Source organism: Propithecus coquereli, unplaced genomic scaffold, assembly GCF_000956105.1.
Source record: "Propithecus coquereli isolate 6110/MARCELLA unplaced genomic scaffold, Pcoq_1.0 Scaffold95, whole genome shotgun sequence".
NCBI lineage: Eukaryota > Metazoa > Chordata > Mammalia > Primates > Indriidae > Propithecus > Propithecus coquereli.
This window is the reverse complement of record NW_012155840.1, coordinates 3,217,910-3,241,965: the sequence shown is the minus strand read 5'-3', so window position 1 is coordinate 3,241,965 and position 24,056 is coordinate 3,217,910. Positions and strand designations below refer to the sequence as shown.

General features: G+C 36.0%; 1 protein-coding gene across 1 annotated transcript in view; it reads right to left on the bottom strand.

The window, feature by feature from the left end:
* The window catches only part of CCDC171 (coiled-coil domain containing 171), a 382,203-nt gene that overhangs the window by 108,529 nt on the left and 249,618 nt on the right, over window positions 1–24,056 (bottom strand). Inside the window, exon 23 of the mRNA XM_012665015.1 lies at window positions 23,765–23,819. Within this exon, the coding sequence (XP_012520469.1) occupies window positions 23,765–23,819 (55 nt within the window). The remainder of the gene's footprint in view (window positions 1–23,764; window positions 23,820–24,056) is intronic.

Genomic DNA, 24,056 nt, shown 5'->3' with positions numbered 1-24,056 from the left:
TCTGGGAACCAAATCCAGTCCATCACATGTTATTACAAATAAAGTTTTATTGGAACCATATCCATTTGTTTACCTAATGTCTATGGCTGCTTTCCTGGCACAATGACAGAGTTGAGTAGTTGATAGAGAGACCATATGGTCCACAAAGCCTAAAATATTTCCTATCTGACCCTTCACAAAAAAGGTTGGCCATCCTCTGCCCTAGAGGCATAGAAGGAAAGACAATATTTTTCATCATCTACAAGTTTTTAAAATGACTACCTCTCACCAGAGACTCTACAAACAATATCTAGTGAGTCAACTTTATATGTCCAACACAGGGTACCATCTCAAAGGCACTTTCTGGCTCTTTTTTCAAGTGTCTCATGAAATAAGTATACTATCACTTGATATATTTTCAGGTTTTATATAGTCTAGTACACAATATGACTGAGCCTAAATTTCCTGACAACTAACTTTCCTGGTCATGATTACTGACTACCCATTCTAATACCTAATCAACAGAAAATTTGGTTAAACAAGTAGAAGAGGCATAGTGGAGAGCCTTTTTGTAAATAACAAAGAGAAAGGAACTGGCTAGAGTTAACAACATATACTCTTTAATAATATAAGTAGTAAGAAAAACGCTATACATACAGAGGCTTTTAGTAAATCTGTGATCAAATAAGAATATCATTCCAAATTCATGAATTCTACAATGTAGAAGAAAGAGAATAATAAAAAAAATATATTTAGACAGTTCTAAGACTTTGATATTTGCCCAATGATTGGAGAAGGAATCGAAGAGTGTCAATGCAATGGAAATGATATTCAGAAATTGAATAGTTACATCTAAATGGCTATTTCCCTCCTTCTTTAACTTTTTCCTTAACTACTTAACTAATAAAATGATAGATAGATAACAATACTATTTCTATTAGTAATAATACCATTAGTACTTTCAAAAGTACTTCATACTTTTTAAAATACAGTTGGCCCTCCCTATCTGTGGGTTTCGTATCCGTGGATTCAACGAACAGCTAATAGAAAATATATTTTTAAAACATTACATCTGACCAGACATGGTGGCTCATGCCTGTAATCCTAGCACTTTGGGAACCTGAGGTGGGAGGATTGCTTGAGGCCAGGAATTCAAGACCAACCTGAGCAACATAGCAAGACCTAGTCTCTACAACAAATATAAAAAAAATTAGTCGGGCATAGTGGCACACACCTGTAGTCCCAGCTACTCAGGAGGCTGAGGTAGAAAGTATCACTTAAGCCCAGGAGTTTGAGGTTGCAGTGAGCTATGATGATGTCACAGCACTCTAGCCCAGGCAACAAAGCAAGACCCTCTCTCAAAAAAATATGTACATATTCATCTGTACTAAACATGTACAGACTTTTTCTTATCATTATTCTTTTAACAATGTAGGATAACAATTATTTACATTGTATTAGGTATAAGTAATCTAGAAATGATTTAATACAGGAGACTGTCCCTAGTTTATATGCAAATACTACACCATTTTACATCAGAGACTTAAGCATCCCTGAATTTTGGTATCCGCAGAGGTCCTGGAACCGATCCCCCATGGATACTGAGGGATGACTATACTCTCCACACTACTTCATTTGATTCTGCTACCCACATTGTGAAATAGCTACTGCCATCTCTAACATAAGAATACTGAGCCTAGTGTTCTTAGCACCAAATAAAAATGCCTCTTAATATCTATATGTAAGCAGTTAATAGTTCAAGAAATTACTTAAGATTTTGGTACTTCTTCCATTTCTCTACCTTAAAAATACTACATTTTTTTTCCTTTGTCTCTTGTATGGCAATCTTAGCAAAAATGTTTACGTTTCATAAAAGTAGTTTTGTGATAACCAGTAAAGAATGTTAAACATCTTTATTTTCCTAAGTAATTTCCCTGTACCTGTGCACATTCTCATTCATTCATGCCCTCTAATACTGTCTCTCTCTCACATACACAAAATTATTAATATTACACAGAGAGATAAGTTATTTGTGCAGCAATCATTCTGATACAGTGATCACAATCTCATATGGAAGATCCCCAAACCACGATGTCCCAGGATAAATGCAATAGTTCGTGCTCTGTTCCACACCTATCAGAAGGAAACCTTGACATTCTTTCAGCAGAAGCAGGCACTCCATTCGCACTACAGCAAGCACAGAAACTCCTAATTTGAAAAGTGGAGGTAAGCAACTGGCCTTCTTTTGATAGCAGATTATTTAACTTCATCTACATCTCCGGAGCAGAGCCAGAACTCTCCAATGACTGCCAGATGCTGTCACCAGAAAAGAAGGCAAAGTCCACTACCACAACTATCCCATATATTATAGTTACATGCCAATATGGAACTAAAAAACTGATTTTTTTGAATCAAATTACCAAGCTGGCTATATCCCAATCAAAGATCTAAAAAACTGACCACTCGAATCAAATTATCAAACTGGAAAACTGGGTGGTTTAATCGTGGACATCATGATAAATCTGTGGAGTAGGCTATATGCCATAAAATGCACCCCACAGATTACCATAACCTTGAGCTATTTAAATAAACACAAAAACCCATACTTGAGAATAGATAAATGTGTTTACAAATTGTTATAGTCCTCTGCACAGACGTATTTTCTTTCCTAGGGTAAATTATTTTAAAGGATTAAGACAGATGCACAGTGAAATGAGTTATTTAGATGTGTTTAAGCTAAAATTTGCTAAGCACATGTACATGATATTCTGTAGTGTGTTATCTTTAGTTTGTCAAGGCTTTAAATCCCTCTTGAGCTGGAGTATCATTTTTAGCTTGGCTAGGTCAGAGTGACACCAAACAATATGAACGATGACACACAAGACAGCTATATGGACAGAGTTGTCATCAGCAAGCCAGCTGTGTTAACACCTGTGTGTCCTGCACAGCTGATCTTCAGGAACCAGAATCAAGAGACTGAGAATGGAAAAGAGTTCAAATATCATAAGTAACATTTACAGAGTCATAGATGAATCACTAAAAATTGGGTTTTTAGAGGCACAAGATCATGTTTCAACTTTTAAAATATTCAGTTTCATAAATTAAAAATTATTCCATCGCCTTTGTACTCTTATAAATGTACTAAAAGCCAAAAAATCAAAGATAACTACATATTATTATTTATTCTGGTCAACCACTTTTAAGATTATCTCTATCTTAAGAGATATTCTTATAATTGAATCTAGACATTCTCCTTGAGCTCATGATTAGGCAAAGTAAATATAGATGCTATTTTAGCAATCAAATGAACAAAGAGGTGACAATATCAGTAAGACTTCTATTGGAATCTAGAGATGGCTTTGGTTATGTTTAGAGACTATATGGTGGTAAAGTTTAACTCATTCAACAAACATTCATTAAGTGCCTACTGGGTAGTAGGCACAGCGACAGATGCTGAGAACATAAAAATTAAGAAGACACAATTCCATCCCTCAAGGACTTCAAACTCCAGTGGCATAATTAATCTCTCAAAATGCATTTTCTAGCCTCCCGTTTATCTATAATGTCTTGTTTCTCCTGTCAATTGCTATATCACCTTCTTTCTTTGCCAGAGAGTATTATGTTAATCAATCTCAAACCTTTATCTTTAGCCCTGACTTTTCCCCTGAGGTTCAGACTCATACATCCTGCTGATTATTCCATGTTACCTTAAATTTAGTATTTCCAGAACAAAACTCATCATTGTCTCCCTTTTTCTTCCTACTTAAAAACTTAAAAATAATTTTAAAAATTTTAAAGGCTGCTTTTTGTATTCCCAGCATCACTCAATGGTATCTACTGCACTGCCCCATCATGAGAACCAGTCTCCCTTGCCTCTTTTTCAAGCCCATATGTCACTTTACTGAATAAGTTTCACATTCTTTCTTCTGACACTACCTACCATCACTATCCTGGTTTGAATCTTCACCAGCCCTCATTCAGACTAATGCTATAGACTCCTAATAGAGCTCCCTATTCAGACTCATGGCGCTTAAAACCACCTAAAACCACCTTCATTACTCACTGCATCCAGTCTGCAAAATCTGCTCTCCAGAACTCAAATTCAAAAAGGAAATCTGACCACATCACCCCCTAGCTTAAACCCTAGTTTACTACCTCCCTGGTCTCCATAAGGTCCAAGGTTCTTCAGATGGCAAAAAAAATTCTTCCATGACCTGGCTTCTACCTACCTCTTTGAGCCTTATCTCTTTCGTTCTCCTTGCACTTAATGTTGAACTAAGAATATCTAACTATTGATGCTTCCATAAACTTGCTCATGCTACTCTCTCTCTCTGCTAGCATGCTTTTTCCATCTTTCTTGACATTCAAGGCCCCACCCAGGCATTAATTTTCTTAACAGAAACCTCCAGGCAACCCCTGGGTTTTCTAAGTATACTCCATAGATGAATAACTCTCTCTATGGGTGTGGAAGTGCATTTTATGGATATATTTACCACAGTACACTGGAATTATCTGTGTCTCTTAGTTGAAGGAATGGACTATGCTATAAATATATATACACAAACACATACATATACAGTTGACCCTTGAACAACACAAGGGTTAGGGGCACCAATCCCTCAACACAGTCAAAAATATGTGTATAACTTTTGACTCCTCCAAAACTTAACTACTAATAGTCTACCATTGACCAGACACCTTACTGATAACATAAGCAATTAACATTTTTTGTATGTGTTTTGTATACTGTAGTCTTACAATAAAGTAAGCTAGAGAAAAGAAATGTTATTAAGAAAATCATAAGGAAAAGAACATATATTTACTGTTTATTAAGTGGAAGTGGATTATCATAAAAGTCTTCATCCTCATAATCTTCACTTCAAGTAGACTGAGGAGGAGGAGGAGGAAAAGGGGTTGATCTTGCCATCTCAGGGGTGGCAGAGGCAGAAAAAAAAATCCACGTATAAGTAAACCTGTGCAGTTCAAACTCATTTTGTTCAAAAGTCAACTGTATGTACATACATACATGTATATAAATATAGCATGGTCCTTTCCTTCAACAAATATATATATATTTGTTCCCTCGGAGGCTAGTACAGTTCTTGGCACATTATATTCACTAAAAAAAACATTTTTAGAATTAAACTAGTTATTATAAATACTATGTTTCATGATGGATTCGAGGTTTTAAGTAACTTTGCTGAAGAAGAAAATCCAAAAGGATGTCAGGAAAAACTATCACGACTTCCTAATTATTATTCCAGTGTCTTTGAAGAGTGATAAATTTAAAGGATTTAAAGATTCAAGGTCTTCTGGAGTTTTTGCAGTTTCTGGATTGTGATGTCCGGTTTTACCTTTTAGATGATTTACTAGAAAAAAGCACCTAACAATTCTCAGTGAATATTCATTGACAACTTTAAAATTCATAGTACATTATAATCATATATAGGGAATTCAATCCTTTCAAACTTGTAGGACCCAAGCAATTTCTAAAAGTCTCAATAATCTAGCCATTCTGCTAATTCAACAAGAAAAAATGACAATAAAAATTCTTAGATTCTTCTTCACGTTCCAATTTTACCTAAATTCTCTTATTTCACTCTCAGCTGCAGTAAATAAGACATGTCTCGGTTAAGCACTTGGTTAGCACCTAATAAATACTTGCTAAATTTTACCATACCTAACCCTAAGTAATCCAGACATTATCCTATCTAACCAGGCATCGCCCTATCCTGAAAATTATTATAATATGATTATTCTACTTTCTCTTTTTACCACACAATAGAAATACTTAAGTATGTTTGGAGAGGCTGTTACCTTTTTTAAAATAATAATTAATTCCTGTATTATCAGTAATATTGGAAGCCTGCTTGTAAAGTTATTAGGAAAATAAAGGTATATGCTTTTAGGAATTGATGTTGGTAAACATGGTGGAATTAAGGAACTACAAAAGCCAGTCCTTCCATAAAAGCAGCAAATAAATTGGCAAAAATTGTCAGAATCAACTTTTTTCAGCACTCTGGAAGCTAACTGAACGTTTACAGTAACTAAGTAAAACCTAAATCAAGAAAAAAAAATACCTGAATCTCAGTGTTTAAGGAAATCTCTGTCGAAACACTGGTTGACCACTAAGCTAACAGAACAGAGACTTTAGTGGCTACACATGACAAAACATACAGACTTTACAAAATTAGTTCAGAAAAGTCACTAAAACAAACAACTAAAGTAAGCAGCAACAACCCAGGAAATGGGGTAGAATCTTATTTCCAATGCTGCCATGTTGTAATATTCAAAATATCCATGTTCAACAAAAAAATTATGTATGCAAAGGAAAAGGAAAGTATGCCTTATTCTTAAGAAAAATCAAAATAAATAGGAACTGCCCCGAGAAAGACAAAACATTGAACTTACCACACAACTTTAAATCAATTATTTTAAATATGCATAAGAAGTTAAAGGGAGCCATGTGTAAAGAACTGAAGGAAACCATGAGAACAATGTCTTCCAAAATAGCAAACATAAAGTATAAAAACCAACCAAATAGAAATTTTGGAGTTGACATATTCAACTGCTCTGAAAAAAAAACTTTAAAATCTGTCACCCAAGAATTCTGTATGTCACAAAAGTCCTTTAAGAATGAAGGAAAGTTACAGTAGCCAGATGGTAGAACAGAATAGGCAGCTGTGGACTCTCCTTCTCCCTATAGACATAGTGATTCAACAGCAATACACATATTTAGACCCTTCATGAAAATTTCGTAAAGTAGTTGAGGAGGGTCCCGCACCCTGAGCAACATGAAACCAGCCACATTAAAGCCAGTAGGAAAACTGAAGACATTCTCTCACCATGATCTCTATCCCTAGCACAGCACTATATGATCAGGAGGAAATTCCCTGCTCCCAGACTGTCCATGAGGAGGGAAAGAGTTACATCGCACATCCAATATCCCAATTTTTCTGAGTGCTACACAAGGGACTGCTTTGTGTCTCACTTGTGTTTGAGTACTGACACAAACCAAACCCAAAACATGCTAGACTCCTAGGCGTTACAGAAAACAAAGGCAGTGGTTTGAACTAGAGCACAGATAGTCACAACAGCTCTCATCCGGCTCAGCACAAAGAGAACAGGTGAAAAAAAAATCCCCAGATCCCAGATTCTCCCTTAGGAGAAAATGAATTGGACCATAAATTCAACATTCCAACTTTTCTAGGTACTACTGGAGGGACTGTCTTTTTTCTTGCCTATCTTGAAGCACTGATTAGGCCCAAGGTATTCTAGAACCCTGGAGTCTTTAAGAACAAAGATGATATTTTGGACTAGCATTAAAGTTTGAGAGGCTTACAGAAGTTCTGCCCAAGGTGATTGGTAACAGTCTTTTCCTGTATGAAGCCATTCCTTGAAGACTGGGACAGATGGCAGTTGTTTTCTAATGCATAGATACTGACAGAAAGAGTCAAGGAAAATTTACAAGCAGTGAAACATAATCCAAAAAAGGAATAAGATAAAACTTCAGAAATCAACCCCAGTGAAATGGAGGTATATTAATTACCTGAGAGAGAATTCAAAATACTGTCATTAAAATGATCAATGAGTTCAGAAAAACAATGTACAAAGTGAGACAGGAAATTTAAAAGAAAATCAAATGAAAATCTTGAAGCAGAGGAATATAATAACTGACCTAAAAATTCAATAGAGGGGTTCAACAGCAGACTAGAATAAGCAGAAGAAAAAAAAATCAGTGAACTTGAATATAGGTCATTTGAAATTATCTAGTCAGATAAAGAAAAAAAAAAAGAAAACAAATGAAGACAACTTCAGGGACTTAAGAGGCATCATCAAGCAGACCAATCTATGCATAATGGGAGTTAGAAAAAGAGGAGAGAGAGAAAAAAAGGACCAAAAAGTTTATTAAAAGAAATAATAACTGAACACTTCCCAAATCTGGAGAAGGAAATGGACATCAGATCCAGGAATCCCAAAGAACAACAAAGAAGATGAAACTAAAGAAATTGACCCTGAAACACATTATAATCAAATTGTCAAAAGTCAAAGACAAATGGAGAATTCTGAAAGCAGCAAGAGAAAAATGACTTATTACGAACAAGGGAAGGAACCCCAACGAGACCATCAACAGATTTACAGCTAAAACCCGGCAAACCAGAGGGGAATAGGATGATCTATTCAAAGGATTTAAAAAAAATGCCAACCAAGAAAATTATACCTGGCAAAATGGATCTTCAAAAACAAAAGAGACAAAGACTTCCCTGATAAAAGCTGAGGGAATTTATCATGACTACACTTGCCTTACAAAGAGTTCTAAGCAAGTTCTGCAAGTAGAAACAAAAGGATGCTAAACAACACCACGACAGCATAAGAAAGTATAAAACTCACTGGTAAAAGTAAATATATAGACAAATACAGAACAGTGTATTACTCTAATGGTGATGGGTAAATTACTTTAATTCTAATATAAAAGTTAGAAGATACAGTCTTAAAAATAACTGTAACCAAAAAATATGTTAATGGATATGCCATATAGTAAATTGTGACATCAATAACATAAAGTGTCAGGAGAGGAGGAGTAAAATTATAGAGTTATTGTATGAAATTAAAGTTACTATCAGCTTAAAACAAACTATTATATTTTATATAAGCCCCATGGTAACTGCAAAAAAAAAAAATACCTATTTAAGTTACACAAAAGTAAAAGAAAAAGGAATCAAAGCATGTCAATACAAAAAACCAACAAAACAAAAAGGAACATAGCAAGAGAGAAAAAGAGAAATGAATTATAAGACAGAAAACAATTAACAAAATGGCAATAATAAACCTTCTCTATGAATAATTACTTCAAATATAAATCAATTAAACTTTCCAATCAAAAGATATACAGTGGCTGAATGGATTAAAAAACATGACCCAACTATACACTGTCTACAAAGAGATTCATTTTATATTTAAGGACACATACAGGCTGAAAGTGAAAGCATAGAAAAAGATAATTCATGTAAATAATAATCAAAAGAGAGCAGGAGTGGATATATTTATATCATACAAAGTAAATCTTAAGTCGAAAATTCTCAGAAGAGACAAAGAACATTATATGATATAAGGGTCCAGTCACTAGGAACAGATACAATTACAAATACATATGCACAGAACATCGAAGCACCTAAATACATAAAACAAACATTGACAGAACAGAAGGGAGAAATAGACAGCAATATAATAATAGTAGGAGACTTCAATATCTCACTTTCAGTAATGGACAGAACAACCAGAAAGAAAATCAGCAAACATGAACAATACTATAGACCTAATGGACATATGCAGAACATTCCTTTGAACGGCAAAGGAATATTCATTCTTCTCAAGTTCATAAGATCATTTTCTAGGATATCACAAGTTAGGCCACAAAATAAGTCTTAACAAATTTAAGAACACTAAAGTCATACTAAGTATCTTTTCCAACTACAATGGAATAAAGCCATAAATAACGACCAGAAGAAAAACTGGAAAATTCACAAATATGTAGAAATTAAACAACCAATTTTTGAACAATTAATAGGATAAAAAATAAATCAAAATGAAAGTTAAAAAACATCTTGACATATGAAAATGAAATACAGCATACCAAAATTTATGGGACTCAGTGAAAGCAATGTTAAAGGGAAAACTTATATCAATAAACAACTACATAAAAAAAGAAAGAAAGATCTCAAATAAACAACTTCATACCTCAAGAAACTAGAAAAAGAAGAACCAACTAAGCCAAAAGTTATAAGAAGGAAGGAAATAATAAAGATTAGAATAGAAATAAACAAAAGAGAGAAACAGTGATAATCTGAAAGTAGGGAGAGCCAAGATGGCAGCCTGCACTCTCTGCTCTCAAGGAGAAGATCAAAGGTTGCAGGGAGAGGTTCACCCATGGATGGATTGTCTTGGAGAGAGTACTGAGAATCATCAAAAAAGCAAAGGGAGACACCCAAAGCCAGGGAGAGACAGGCTGGGTGATCCGCTCAGCAAGATCAGAAGGTACCTGGTGGAAGTGTCCATATGTGAGGAAGGGTTAGTGGAGAAATTACTAGGGCGCCACATTCCTCCAACAGACCCTGAAATATAAGTTTTGAGGGCTCCACCACCACCACAGCAGTCCTCTGAACTGATCAGGCAGCTACCGGAAGACTGCAGCAGTAATATACCGGAGAGCAGGCACAGTGGGGTCCCACCAACTTCTTGTCCCAGGTCACAGCAACAGATGCCAATCTGTGCTCCAAGCCCCAGAGCACCAAGTCTACAAAGGGGTCGGCTCCACTGCAGCTGTCTCCCCAGTACCCCTGCCAAGTCAGAGAGGGAGCGGGGAGGGTGGATGCTCTCTTGACAGGGTGCTGTGCACACCCCCAACTCCTGCCTCCCGGGGGATCTGAGCAGAGCAGATGGTCACTGGCACTCAGGATCTGCCGCTGCAACCTTGCTACCTTGATAGCACCACAGCAACTGCCACAGTTGGACTTGGGCAGGAGGGCTCCAAACACTGGGACTCCCTGGCAGGGCACCAGGTATCACCCCAGCTTCATCAGAACAGGTAGCCCAGCTGCTGCTGCCCAAAGATCCAACCCAGCACCAGCTGCAGCCACGCAATCCACCCAAGCACCAGCCAAGACCTGTCTAGGCACCCTCTATGGTCCAGCAACCCGCACAGGCACTTGCAAAGGTGCCTCAAGCTGCTTAGGCACCTGCCAAGTTCCCACTACCTGCCCTGCCACTGGCTGTGGTCCTGTGACGCACCCAGGCACCTGCCATGGTCCTGTAACATGTGCAGGTGCCAGCCAAGGTCCTGCAACCTACCCAGGCACTGGCCAAAATCCCATGATGCACCAGGCACCCTGCAACGTCCCACAGGCTGCCTCACTACTGGCTGCAGTCCTATGACATGCCCAGGCACCTGCCAAAGTCCTGTGATATGCCCCACCAGCAGCTGCAGTCCCATGACACATCCAGGAATCCCCCCAGAGCCTGTGACCGACCCAGAGACTGCCCACAGTCACACTACCTGCCTCCATGGAGGCGGACATCCCCAGCACCTTGCCAAGCTTTCAACAGTGGCCTAGGGACCAGCCTACAAATCTAAATGAATATCCCCCAGCACTGGCTTGGACTGTGACAACCACAGGGGAACAAGACAACACTGAGAAGCTGTGTTACAGGCTTTCAGTGCATCTGCCCCACTTCTACCAGGTCAGTCCTACACAGTAGGACACAAAAGAAATATCCAGGGATTTCTCCTCCTTCTCACTAAGTGGAAGAGTTCCCAGCAAAGGAGAACTGGTGTACTGCAAACCTATCATCCCTGAGCTGAGAGAAGAAGTTTCAGATAAGAAGAAACTAGCAAAAGAATTTGGCAACATGAAAAAAACAAGCTAGTTTGATACGGCCAAAGGATCATAATAGATCCATAGCGATGAACCCCAACCAAAAGGAAGTTGTCAAAATGTCAAATGGAATTCAGATATGGATGGCAAACAAGATGGATGGAATTGAAGAGAAAGTTAAAAACCAAAACAAAGAAACCAAAAAAATATTTCAGGACATAAATGAAAAATATAAAAAATTTGCTAAAGAGATAGACAACATAAGAAAGAATATAACAGAACTTAAATGAAAGAGTCATTTAGGAAATTAAACCAAACAGCAGAAAGCTTCAAAAACAGACTAGACCAAGCAGAAGAAAGAATCTCAGAGCTTGAAGTCAAGACTTATGAATTGCAGCTCAGGTGTGGATCACAGGGAGAGACAACAGAGATGTCTGGGGACCCCACCGAGAAAAACTGCAAAGCTGAGAAAGAAGAAGACAGAGAGGAAAGGACAGCAGCGCCAACCAATACCAGAGAGGCTCCAAGCCCACTGAAAGGGTGAGGGGGAGGGGTTCCCCTCTCCCACTTGGGTGCCCTCAGCAAGCAACAGGATGCAAAACTCATACCCCTGTAGGAGAGTACCTTGAGAGACCAGAGAGCCAGCTTTATTTCACCTAGATGCTTCCTCCTCTGCACCTCCTCCATTCATGGCATCACAGAAAGTAATTTGGGCTCAAGCCAGCTTGTAGCCATGGCCCCTCCTTGACAATTGCAAGAGTGCTCTGTGCCAAGAAGCTGGCTTTTCTGTAGTGGGGATGCATTCCCAGCCCAGCCTGCCACTGAGAGCTGAACCGCCACAGTCTGCAAGCTTCCTGCCCACTGACATCTCATGGGATCACACACTGGTGACTTAGACAGACAGGCCAGACCTGATGCCCCCAAACACAAAAACAGTGCTGGGAAACACAGGGGAGAGGTCTCGGTCCTGGACTCCAGTGGTAAGGAAGCCCTCATGGACATATCCAATGGGAGGGTGTAGAGGGGTGCTGAGGAGCAGGGATCAGTGAGTGCACCCCATTACCCCACATTAGACAACCGCCATACTGGATAGGGGTGCAGCACTAGGACTAAATTTAGCCTAGGCCTTGGTCCCCGAGCCGGCTGAATGGGTGCAGCAGCTGCTCCCCACACCCAATACAATAGGGAGTGCAGCTTAAACCAAGAAACTCATAAGCTGCTGCTTCTCCCCTGGCCAGAGCGTAGCCCTGGCTGAGTCCCCTAAAGATAGAGAAGCTTACCATCCTCTCCTTGGAGTCCCATAGTAAAATAAGGATGCACAACCAGAGATCCCCCTACCCGTCAGCATCTTGTGGAGACACATGCTAGTGGGTCAGACACATGGAGTTGAGGGGTAGTTCGAGAGCCAGTCTGAAGCAACCAGGGAACTCACGCAGACTTATCTAAGGGGAGAGTGCTGCGGAGTTCCAGGGAAAAAATAGGGAAGGTGCTCATGCCACCTGGCAGAAAAACCACGCTAGTGGACAAGGGCAGAAACAGATTGTTCTGGGGCCTTAGGAGTCACGCGATTAGGCCCCCTACCTGGGAAACAGCCCTTCCAGTTTGGAAAAATGGCCCTGAACTCCATACCACTGGCCCCACCCCCCATTAAAAAGTAGACAAAGGACATGAATAGAAGCTTTTCAAAAGAAGACGGACTAATGGCCAAAAACCATATGAAATAATGCTCAACATCTCTAATCATCATGGAAATGCAAATCAAAGCCACAATGAGATATTAATTAACTCCAATGAGAATGGCTTTTATCAAGAAGTCCCAAAACAAATGGTGGCGTGGATGTGGAGAAATAGAAACACTCGTAAACTGCTGGTAGGACTGCAAACTAGTACAACCTCTAGGGAAACTAGTACGGAGATACCTCAAAGTGTTACAAGTAGAACTACCATTTGATACAGCAATCCTACTACTGGGGATTTACCCAAAGGAAAAAAAGACATTCCATAAAAAAGATAACTGCAATCAAATGTTTATAGCAGCGCAATTCACAATTGCAAAGATGTGGAAACAACCCAAGTGCCCATGAATACATGAATAGATTAATAAAATGTGGTATATATACACCATGGAGTACTACTCAGACATAAAAAAAATGGTGAACTAATACCTCTTGTATTAACCTGGATGGAACTGGAGCCCATTCTTCTAAGTGAAGTATCACAAGAATGGAAAAACAAACACCACATGTAGTCTAATGGTACTACTAATAGAGCAACACTTTTGTACACATATGGAAGTACTCATCAGGGATTGGGCTGGTGGGAGGGGGGATGGGTAAATTCACACCTAATGGAGGTGATGCACACTGGGAGATGGGCACACTTGTAGCTTTGATCGAGCCAGCACAAAGGTAATACATGTGACCAAAGCATTTGTACTCCCCTATATCCTGAAATTAAAAAATAAATAAATAATAATAATTTTTTTAAAAAGCATTCTAGAATAAAATGTTGGAAAAATTATTCTAGATATTGGCCTAGCCAAAGAATTTATGAAGAAGACCCCAAAAGCGATCATAGCAACACAAAAATTAACAAATAGGACTTTATTAAATTAAAAACTTTCTGTACAGCCAGGGCAACAATCAAAAGAGTAAACAGACAACCTACAGAATGGGAGAAATTATTTGCATGCTATACATGCAATAAAGGGTTGATAACTAGAATCTATAAAGAACTCAAACAAATTAGCAAGAAAAAATCAAACAGCCCATAAAAAACTGGGCAAAAGACACGAACAGAAGCTTTTCAAAAGAAGATAGACTGTGAAAAAAATGCTCAACATCTCTAGTCATCATGGAAATGCAAATCAAAATCACAATGAACTATCACCTAACTCCAGTGAGAATGGCTTTTATCAAAAAGTCCCAAAACAACAAACACCACATGTACACACTATTAAACTGAAACTAAATGATCAACACTCATGTGTACATATGGTGGTAAAATTCAACGGAAATCAAGCAGGTGGCGGGGAAGGGAGTAAGTGTAAATTCACACATAAGGGGTACAATGCACACTATCTGGATGATGGACACACTTATAACTTTGTCTTAAACTATACAAAAGTAATTCTCGTAACCAAAATGTTTGTACCCCTGTAATATTTTGAAATTTTAAAAATAAGAAAAAGGAAAAATAAAAAAGAAGACAAGACTTTTGAATTAACACAGTCAAAGACACAGGAAAAAGAATAAAGAAGAATGAACAATCACTCAGAGAAATATGAGACTATGTGAAATGAGCAAATATCTGAATTATAGGTATCCCAGAGGGAAAAGGGAAAAAACAAAACAAAAAGCATGGAAAACCTATTTGAGGGAATTATTAAGGCGAACTTCCCTGGTATCACCAGAGATTCACATATCCAGATACAAGACGGTCATCTAAAATCGAGAAGATTCATAATAAACAGGACATCTCTAAGACACAACCTGGTCAAAGTCAAAATGAAGCTGCAAGTTGAAAGCAATAACTAACCTACAAAGGAAAACCCATCAGGCAAACAGCATATTTCTCAGTGGAGACCTGACAAGCCAGAAGGCAATGGGGCCCCATTTTTAGTCTTCCCCAACAGAACAACTGCCATCCAAGAATTTTCTTTCCTGCAAAAATAAGTTTCATAAATGATGGAGAAATAAAGACTTTTCCAGACAAGCAACACTAAGGGAATTTGTCACTACTGGACTCTCTTTTAGGAAATACTCAAAAATTTATTATACATGGAACAGCACAATAAATACCAACCAGTATAAAAGCTTGCAGCTCCTATAAAAACAATAGCAGAAGAGGGAAAACAAAACAATAAGGGATAATCCAACATGATGAACAGAATAGCATCCCACACATCAATACTAACACTTAATGTGAACGGTCTAAATGCTCCACTTAAAAGACATAGACTGGCTGAACAGATGGAAAAATACAATCCATTATCTGCTGTCTCCAGGAAACACATCTAACCCAAAAGGACACACATAGACTCAAAGTAAAGGAATGGAAAAAAAATATTCCATGGAAATGGAAACCATAAGCAAGCAGGTGTAACTATTCTTATATCAGATGAAATAGACATCAACATCAATGATGCTTTCAAACAATGATGTTTGAAAAAAGACAGAGATCGTCATTACATAACGGTATATTTATGATTGTTATGTCAACAAGAAGACATAATAATCATAAATATATATGTGCTTAATACAGGAGCTCCCAATTTATAAAGCAAATTCTGCAATATCTAAGTAAAGAAATAAACAGTAGCATCTTAATAACTGGGGATATCAACACTCCCCTGACAGAACTGGACAGATCATCAAGCATAAAATGAATAAAGAAACACTGGACTTAAATGAAACTCTAGAACAAATGAACCTAACAGACATTTACAGAACACTGTACCCAAAAATACTGAATATACATTCTTCTCATCAGGACATGGGGCATTCTTCAAGATTGATATAATAGGCCATAAAAAGAGTCTCAGCAAAAAAAATAAAAATCATACCATTTATCTTCACAGATCATAGTGGAATAAAACTAGAAATCAATTACAAGAGAAACACTCAACTCTACACAAAGTCAGGGAAATTAAACAATCTGCTGCTGAATGATCCTTGGGTCAATGATGAAATTAAGATGGAAATCAAAAAATTCCTTGAACTGAATGACAAAGGGGACACAAGCTATCAAAATCTATGGGATACAACAAAAGCAGTCCTAAGGAGAAAATTCGTGACCTTAAATACCTTCATCAAAAAGTCTGAAAGATCACAAGTTAACAACCTAATGTCACACTGCAGGGAACTTAAAAAAGAAGAACAAATCATACCCAAAGGCAGCAGAAGAAAAGAAATAAAAAGCTAAGAGCAGAACTCAATGAAATGGAAACCAAAAAACAATACAAAGGATCAATGAAACAAGAACTTCGTTCTTTGAAAAGGTAAACAAAATTGGTAGATCACCAGCCAGACTCAACAGAAATAGAAGAGAAAGGACTCAAATAAGCTGAATCAGAAATGAAAAGGGAGAGATTACAACTGATACCACAGAAATACGAAATATCATCCATGGAATACTACAAAAAAACTCATGCAAACAAACTAGAAAACTTAAAGGAAATAGATAAATTCCTAGAAAAACACAACCTCCCAAGTCTGAATAAGGAAGAAACAGAAGTCCTGAACAGACTAATAACAAGCAGTGATATTGAAGCAGTAACAAAAAAATCTTCCAATAAAAAAAAGCCCAGGACCAGAAGGATTCATAGCCAAATTATACCAGACCTACAAAGAAAATCTGGTACCTATCCTACAGAAATTATTCCATAACATCAAGAAGGAGGGAATCCTCCCTAACTCATACTATGAAGTCAGTATCATCTTGATACCAAAGCCAGGAAAGGAAACAACAATAACAAAAAAAGCCTACAGACTATTATCTCTTATGAACATAAATGCAAAACTCCTCAACAAAATACTAGCAAAACAAATTCAACAACAACATATCAAAAGGATAATTTACCATGATCAAGGGGGTGTCATCCCAGGGATGCAAGGATGGTTCAACATACACAAATCAATAAACGTGATTCACCACATAAACAGAAGCAAAAACAAAGATCATATAATCATCTCAAAAGATGCAGAAAAAACATTCGATAAAATTCAGCACCCTTTCATGATAAAAACCCTCAACAAACTAGGCATAGAAGGAACATACCTCAAAATTATAAAGGTTATAAGGGTCATGTATGACAAACCCATAGCCAACCTCATACTGAATGGGAAAAAGTTCAAAGCATTCCCCCTAAAAACTGGAACAAAACAAGGATGCCCACTGTCATCACTTTTATTCAACATAGTACTGGAAGTTCTAGCCAGAGCAATCAGACAAGACAAAGAAATAAAAAGTATCCAAATTGGAAAATCGGAGGTCAAACTATCCCTGTTTGCTGACAAGATGATCTTATATCTAGAAAACCCTAAAGACTCCACCAAAAGACTCCAGGAATTGATAAATAAATGCAGCAAAGTCTTAGGTTACAAAATCAATGTCCACAAATCAGTGGCATTTCTATATACTAATAACAGTCAAGCTGAGAGGCAAATAAAGGACTCAATACCATTCATGTTAACAATAAAAAGAAAAAAATACCTAGGGATATACTTAACCAAGGATGTGAAAGATCTCTACAAAGAGAACTATGAAACACTGAGGAAAGAAATCACACATGATGCAAATGGAAAAACATATTATGCTCATGGATCGACAGAATCAATATTGTTAAAATATCCATACTGCCCAAAGTGATTTACAGATTCAACACTATTCCCATCAAAATACCAACATCTTATTTCACAGACCTAAGTATATCGCTATTTATTTTCTTTGTTGCTATTGTGAATGGTATTGAGTTTTGATATCACTCTCAGTTTCACTGTTATTGATGTGTAGGGATGCTACTGATTTATGTACAGTGATTTTGTAACCTGAGACTTTGCTGAACTTATTTATCAATTTCAGAAGTCTCTTGGTGGAGTCTTTCGGATTTTCTAGATATATGATCATATTGTCAGCAAACAAGGATAGTTTGACTTTCTCTTTCCCAGTTTCTCTTTCCCAAGTCTCTTGCCTGACTGCACTGGCTAGGACTTCCGGTACTATGTTGAATAGAAGTGGTGACAGTGGGCACCCCTGTCTTGTTCCAGTTCTTAGAGAGAATGCTATGAACTTTTCCCCATTCAGTATGATATTGGCTGTGGGTTTGTCATAAATGGCTTTTATAACTTTAAGGTATGTTCCTTCTATGCCTAGTTTGTTGAGGGTTTTTATCAGGAAAGGGTGCTGAATTTTGTCAAATGCTTTTTTTGCATCTATTGAAATGATCATGTGGTCTTTATTTTTGCTTCTGTTTATGTGGTGAATCACATTTATTGATTTATGTGCATTGAACCATCCCTGTATCCTTGGGATGAAGCCCACCTGGTCATGGTGGATTATTTTTTTGATGTGCTACTGAATTTGGTTTCCTAGTATTTTATTGAGGATTTTTTGCATCTATGTTCATAAGAGTTATTGGTCCATAGTTTTATTTTTTTGTTGTTTCCTCTCCTGGCTTTGGTATCAAGGTGATACTCGCTTTGCAGAATGAATTGGGGAGGAATCCCTCCTTCTCGATGTTATGGAATAATTTCTGCAGTATGGGTACCAGCTCTTGTTTGTAAGTCTGGTAAAATTTGGCTATGAGTCCGTCGGTTCTGAGGCTTTTTCTTTGTTGTAAGATTTTTGTTACTGCTTCAATCTCACTGCTCGTTATTGATCTGTTCAGGAGTTCTATTTCTTCCTGATTGAGTCTTGGGAGGTTTTTGTTTCCAGGAACTTTTCCATTTCCTCTACATTTTTGAGGTTATGTGCATAGAGATTTTTATAGTATTCATAAATGACATTTTGTATTTCTGTGGCATCAGCTGTACTATCTCCTTTTTCATTTCTGATTGGGTTTATTTAGGTTCTTTCTCTTTTATTCCTTGTTAATCTAGCAAGATGTCTATCAATTTTGTGTATCTTACAAAGAACCAACTTTTTGTTTGAGTGATCCTTTGTATTTTTGTTTGTTTTGTTTTCTATTTCATTTAGTTCAGCTCTGACCTTAGTTATTTCTTTTTTTCTGCTGGCTTTGGGTTTGGATTGCTCTTCCTTTTCTAGTTCCTTGAGATGCGACATTAGATTGTGAATTTGTGATATTTCTGTCATTTTGATGTAGGCATTTAAAATAAAAAGCTTCTGTACAGCTAAGGAAATAATCAACAGAGCAAACAGACATCCTATAGAATGGGAGAATATATTTGCAAACTATACATCCAATAAAGGGCTAATAACCAGAATCTATGAAGAACTCAAGCAAATCAGCAACATAAAAACAAACAACCCAATTAAAAATTGGGAAAATGACATGAACAGCAGCTTCTCAAAAGAGGACTGAAAAATGTCCAATAAACACATTAAAAAATGCTCATGTCACTGATCATCAGGGAAATACAAATTAAAACCACAATGAGATATTACCTTACCCCTGTTAGAATGGATTTCATTAAAAAGTCCAAAAACAATAGATGCTGGCATGAATGTAGAGGGAAAGGAATGCTTATACGCTGTTGGTGGGACTGCAAATCAGTACAACCTCTATGGAAAACAGTATGGAGATTGCTCAAATAACTGAAAGTAGACATACCATTCAATCCAGAAACTGCACTACTGGATATTTACCCAAAGGAAAAGAAGTCATTTTATCAAAAAACACCTATACACGAATGTTTATTGCAGCACAATTCACAATTACAAAGATGTGGAATGAACCCAAGTGCCCATCAGTTCATGAGTGAATTAAAAAAAATGTGGTATATGTATACCATAAAATACTACTCAGCCATAAAAAAAGATAAATTAATGCCTTTTGCACCAATTTAGATGGAATAAAGACCATTATCCTAAGTGAAGTATCTAAAGAATGGTAAAAGAAACACCACATGTACTCACTACTAATTTGGAACTAACCGATGGGCACACCTGTGCACAGAGGGATGTAAAACTCAGTGGAAACCAAGCAGAGGGAAGGGGAAAGAGGGAAGCAGGGGATGGCCAAAAATCTAACTGACAGGTTACAATGAACACTCTCTGGGTGATGGACACACTTATAGCCCTGATTCAAGCATTACAAAAGTGATCCATGTAACAAACAACATTTGTACCACCATAATATTTTGAAATTTAAAAAAAAGAGAGTAGAAAAAAATAAAAGACAACATAAAACAATCATTTATAAACTATGTTGATGGGCACACAATGTATAAAGGTATAATTTATGACAATAATATGAAGGGGAGGGATGGAGCTACATTAGGGCAAAGTTTTTTTTAATACTATTGACACTAAATTGATATTAATTCAAATAAGATTGTTATAAATTAAGATGTTAATTATTAATATAATCCCCAAGGAAAATACTAAGAAAATAACTAAAAATATGTGACGAAACAAAGGAAAAGGGAATCAAAATGGTATACTACAAAAAAAAACTATGCAATGTAAAGAGGGGCTAATAGGGGAATTGAGGAACAAAATAGATATTACACATAGAGAAATAAAGGAAATGACATACGTCCTTCCTTGTCACTAATTACGTTAAATGTAAATTGATTTAACTCTTCAATTAACAGTCACAGATTGGCAGAATGGATTTAAAAAATGATTCATTACATGCTGTCTACAATAAACTCATCTCATCTTGGATACAAAGACACAAATAGATTAAAAGTGAAAAGACAGAAAAAGATATTTCATGCAAAAGTAACCAAAAGAGAGTTGGAGTGGCTATACTAATGTCAGACAAAATAGACTTTAGGACAAAAATTGTTACAAGAGACAAAGAATGACATTATATAATGATAAAAATGTCAATCTATCAAAAAGATATAATAATTTACACATACATATGCAAACAGAATCTCAAAATAGACATAGACAAAGAAGACAAATCAATGTTTGCTAGGAGGTAGGGTAAGAGGACAGACATAAGGAGTAACTGCTTCTTGGGTAATAGGTTTCTTCAGAGGTGATAGAAATGTTCTGGAATTAGATAGTTGTGATGATTGCACGACATTATGAATGTACTGAAAGCCACTGAATTACACACTTTAAAATGATGAATCTTTTTCCAAAAAAAGTTCAATAGATTTTTCCAAAAAAAATGAAAAGCAGCTGAGAATTCAACTTGACAGAGAAGTGTGTGTATAAAAAAATGTACCTCATGAAAAGCTGTGATGATCTTCTTTTCTCATTTTTAGTTTTCTTATCTCTGATTACCCAAAACTGACCCCCAATAAAGAGTATCTTAATAAAAAATTAACTTCTAACCTACATCAAAAATGGGCATAAATAGAAATATGTATTTAAATGCAAGTAAAATAAAACTTCTTCTTTGAAAAAAAGTATATTCTTCTAACCGAAAATAACTGGCCTTCCCTATTAAATACTAGTGTCAGTCCCAAATATAATTTAAAAAATAATATCTAATCAACTGTTCTATATAATACAGTTTTAGGATTTGAAAAGTTGAATGAACTGCGTCAAGTTTAAAAACTAATATCAATAAAATATCATTGCTTTTTTAGTAAAAGCATGTTCAGTTTAAGTTCTTTAAAATGCAAGAAAAGAAATAATGTCTACATGAAAACAAGTTCTTTCTATTTGAATAAAAAAAATAAAATTCTGCAGGTAAAAATTAGTTTTATTTGAGAATAATTGATATATACCTTGAAAAGACAAGTGTTAAAGAAATAAAAAATATAAATAGCTGTATGATTTTACCATGCACAGTAAACTTTGCTAAAGAGTTTGGATGTAACTGCATCTATACCATCTATACCATGAAAAAGACTGGACTTTCCTTTTGTATTCCTTTGTTAGTACAAGACAGAAAATGCCAACAGAAAGTCTAAAGTGACCAGAAAAATAAACCTACGAACTCTGGCATTGAAGTGTGCTTGCACCTCCCTGAGAGCTTCATAGGGACTCTCTGAGCCACCTCCTTATCACCCATTCATTCTCATTCGTACGTCACAGACAAGAGAATTAGTCACATTTATCAATTTGCCTTTCCTAAATTTTTATTTCAAGCTTGAAAAGTAATTTATAACTTAAAAATCACTACATAAATATAACTTTCTAAAGATATAAATCAAAATATTATAACTATAAAATCTAAAAGGGGAAAAAGCCATGAAGTAAAAGTAAATCTACAGTGGCTGCAGGCCAGTTTTGCAGACATCTTTCTTTCCATATGACACAAAAATCAAAAGATAAACAACAACTGAAAACTGTATGATTATAATCATCCTGTCACAATCAGTCTTTATTACATTTAAACTATATATGTTTCCATTTCCACAAGGAGAGAAGAAGGTACAATTATATTTCATATTGATGATGGTTTTGCCCTGACGTTAAAGTCCATTCCCCAAGTCAGCTGCTATGTAACATATTTTTTTTCCTCCAGATGGGATGGACAAACAGCTGGATTTTAAAGCCAACATTAAGTGTATAAAAGGGTATACCATGGATATGATGTAAATGACTTTCCTATCAATTACCAAAAAATCTAACCAAGGAGGTCTCTTTTACTGCAAATCCTAAATTTCAGATTTGCAGCACATATGGATTTGATGTGACCATATTTAAATTATACTCACTGGCTAAACTTTTTCAAGTGGGGAGAGGGAGAAGTCATAGTTTCAAAGAAACTTAAAAAGAAAACAATACCCAGAATATTTTTTTTCAAAATGCTTTTGTTGATATGAAATAAAGCTAGTGACTTTCAAAATGTCAAATACAGAGGCCCAGTATTTTAAAAATGTATAAAATACATTAAATATTAGTTTGCCAATGTTTATTTAATATCTCCTTAAAAGGTTTAGTTTTAGGGTATTTTAAGGAACTTATAACATAAAATAATATCATACAATTAATTTGACTCAAATTATTCTAAATATGATTTAATCATAAATTCTATATATCTTAAAAGTATCAGATGTTTGCGTTTCCAATAAATTGTCTATTAGACAATAACAGAAACACATAAATAACATTTCTCTACTTTTAAATAATGAAATAATAAATGCATCTTTGAATCTGGAGTGAAGTGCTAACAAAATATATAGTTGGTTAATATATTAAGGTTTTTACTAATATCATAATACCCTTACTATGCTGCTGATCACTACCAAATTAAAAGTCAGTTTATCATACAGAAGTAATCAAATTTGAAAATAATTGAATATTAGTAAATATTTTAAATTACTACTTTAAGAACACATTCTTATAGGTAAAAAAGGTAAATTTCAATTTGAATAACATTACTGTCTAGTTAAGGTACATGAGTATAATCAAATAAAATACATTATGTCTCTCTATATATCAATACATACACATGTATAGGACCATAGGTTTAAGAGTGGTAAGAGGTTAGACAGTGTGGTCAAACATTTTATCATTATGAGACATATGAGAATCTTAATGACCTCTGGTTCATTCAGCAAAGACCACACATAATTCAAGCGCAATTATCCCAGTTTGGGGAAACTACTATTTGCATAGTTTTATCAAGTATATAAAGTGAATTCTGAAAAAAAGTATGCCATATAGCATCATATAATATAAATTTTCAGTCATCTGAAAGTATCTTTTTGTTAATTTATTTTTAAAGAATGTAACAAAATGATTTACTTTGTGGTTAATAAAAATAATGACTAGAAGTGTCATAGTACAAATTGAACAATATTAAAGAAAGATTACAGTACCTTATGAAGCATATTTTCTACTGTTCTCATATGATTAGCCACACATTCTTTGTCTCTAGAAAAAATAAAAGAAAGATTAGGTGTTAGTAAAACCCAAACCTTACTACAACTGTTACACATTTTGCTATAAATCACTATTATTGAAAAATAAGGATTAGATATCATTGTTGCCCTTTGAGAAGTATAAAACCTAACCATATTCACTGCTATATTTCCACATTTAACCCTTATCTTCAATTATGTTGCCTGTCCTAAATTGGAGTAGGGGAAAGAATATAAAGTTTAAAAGCTG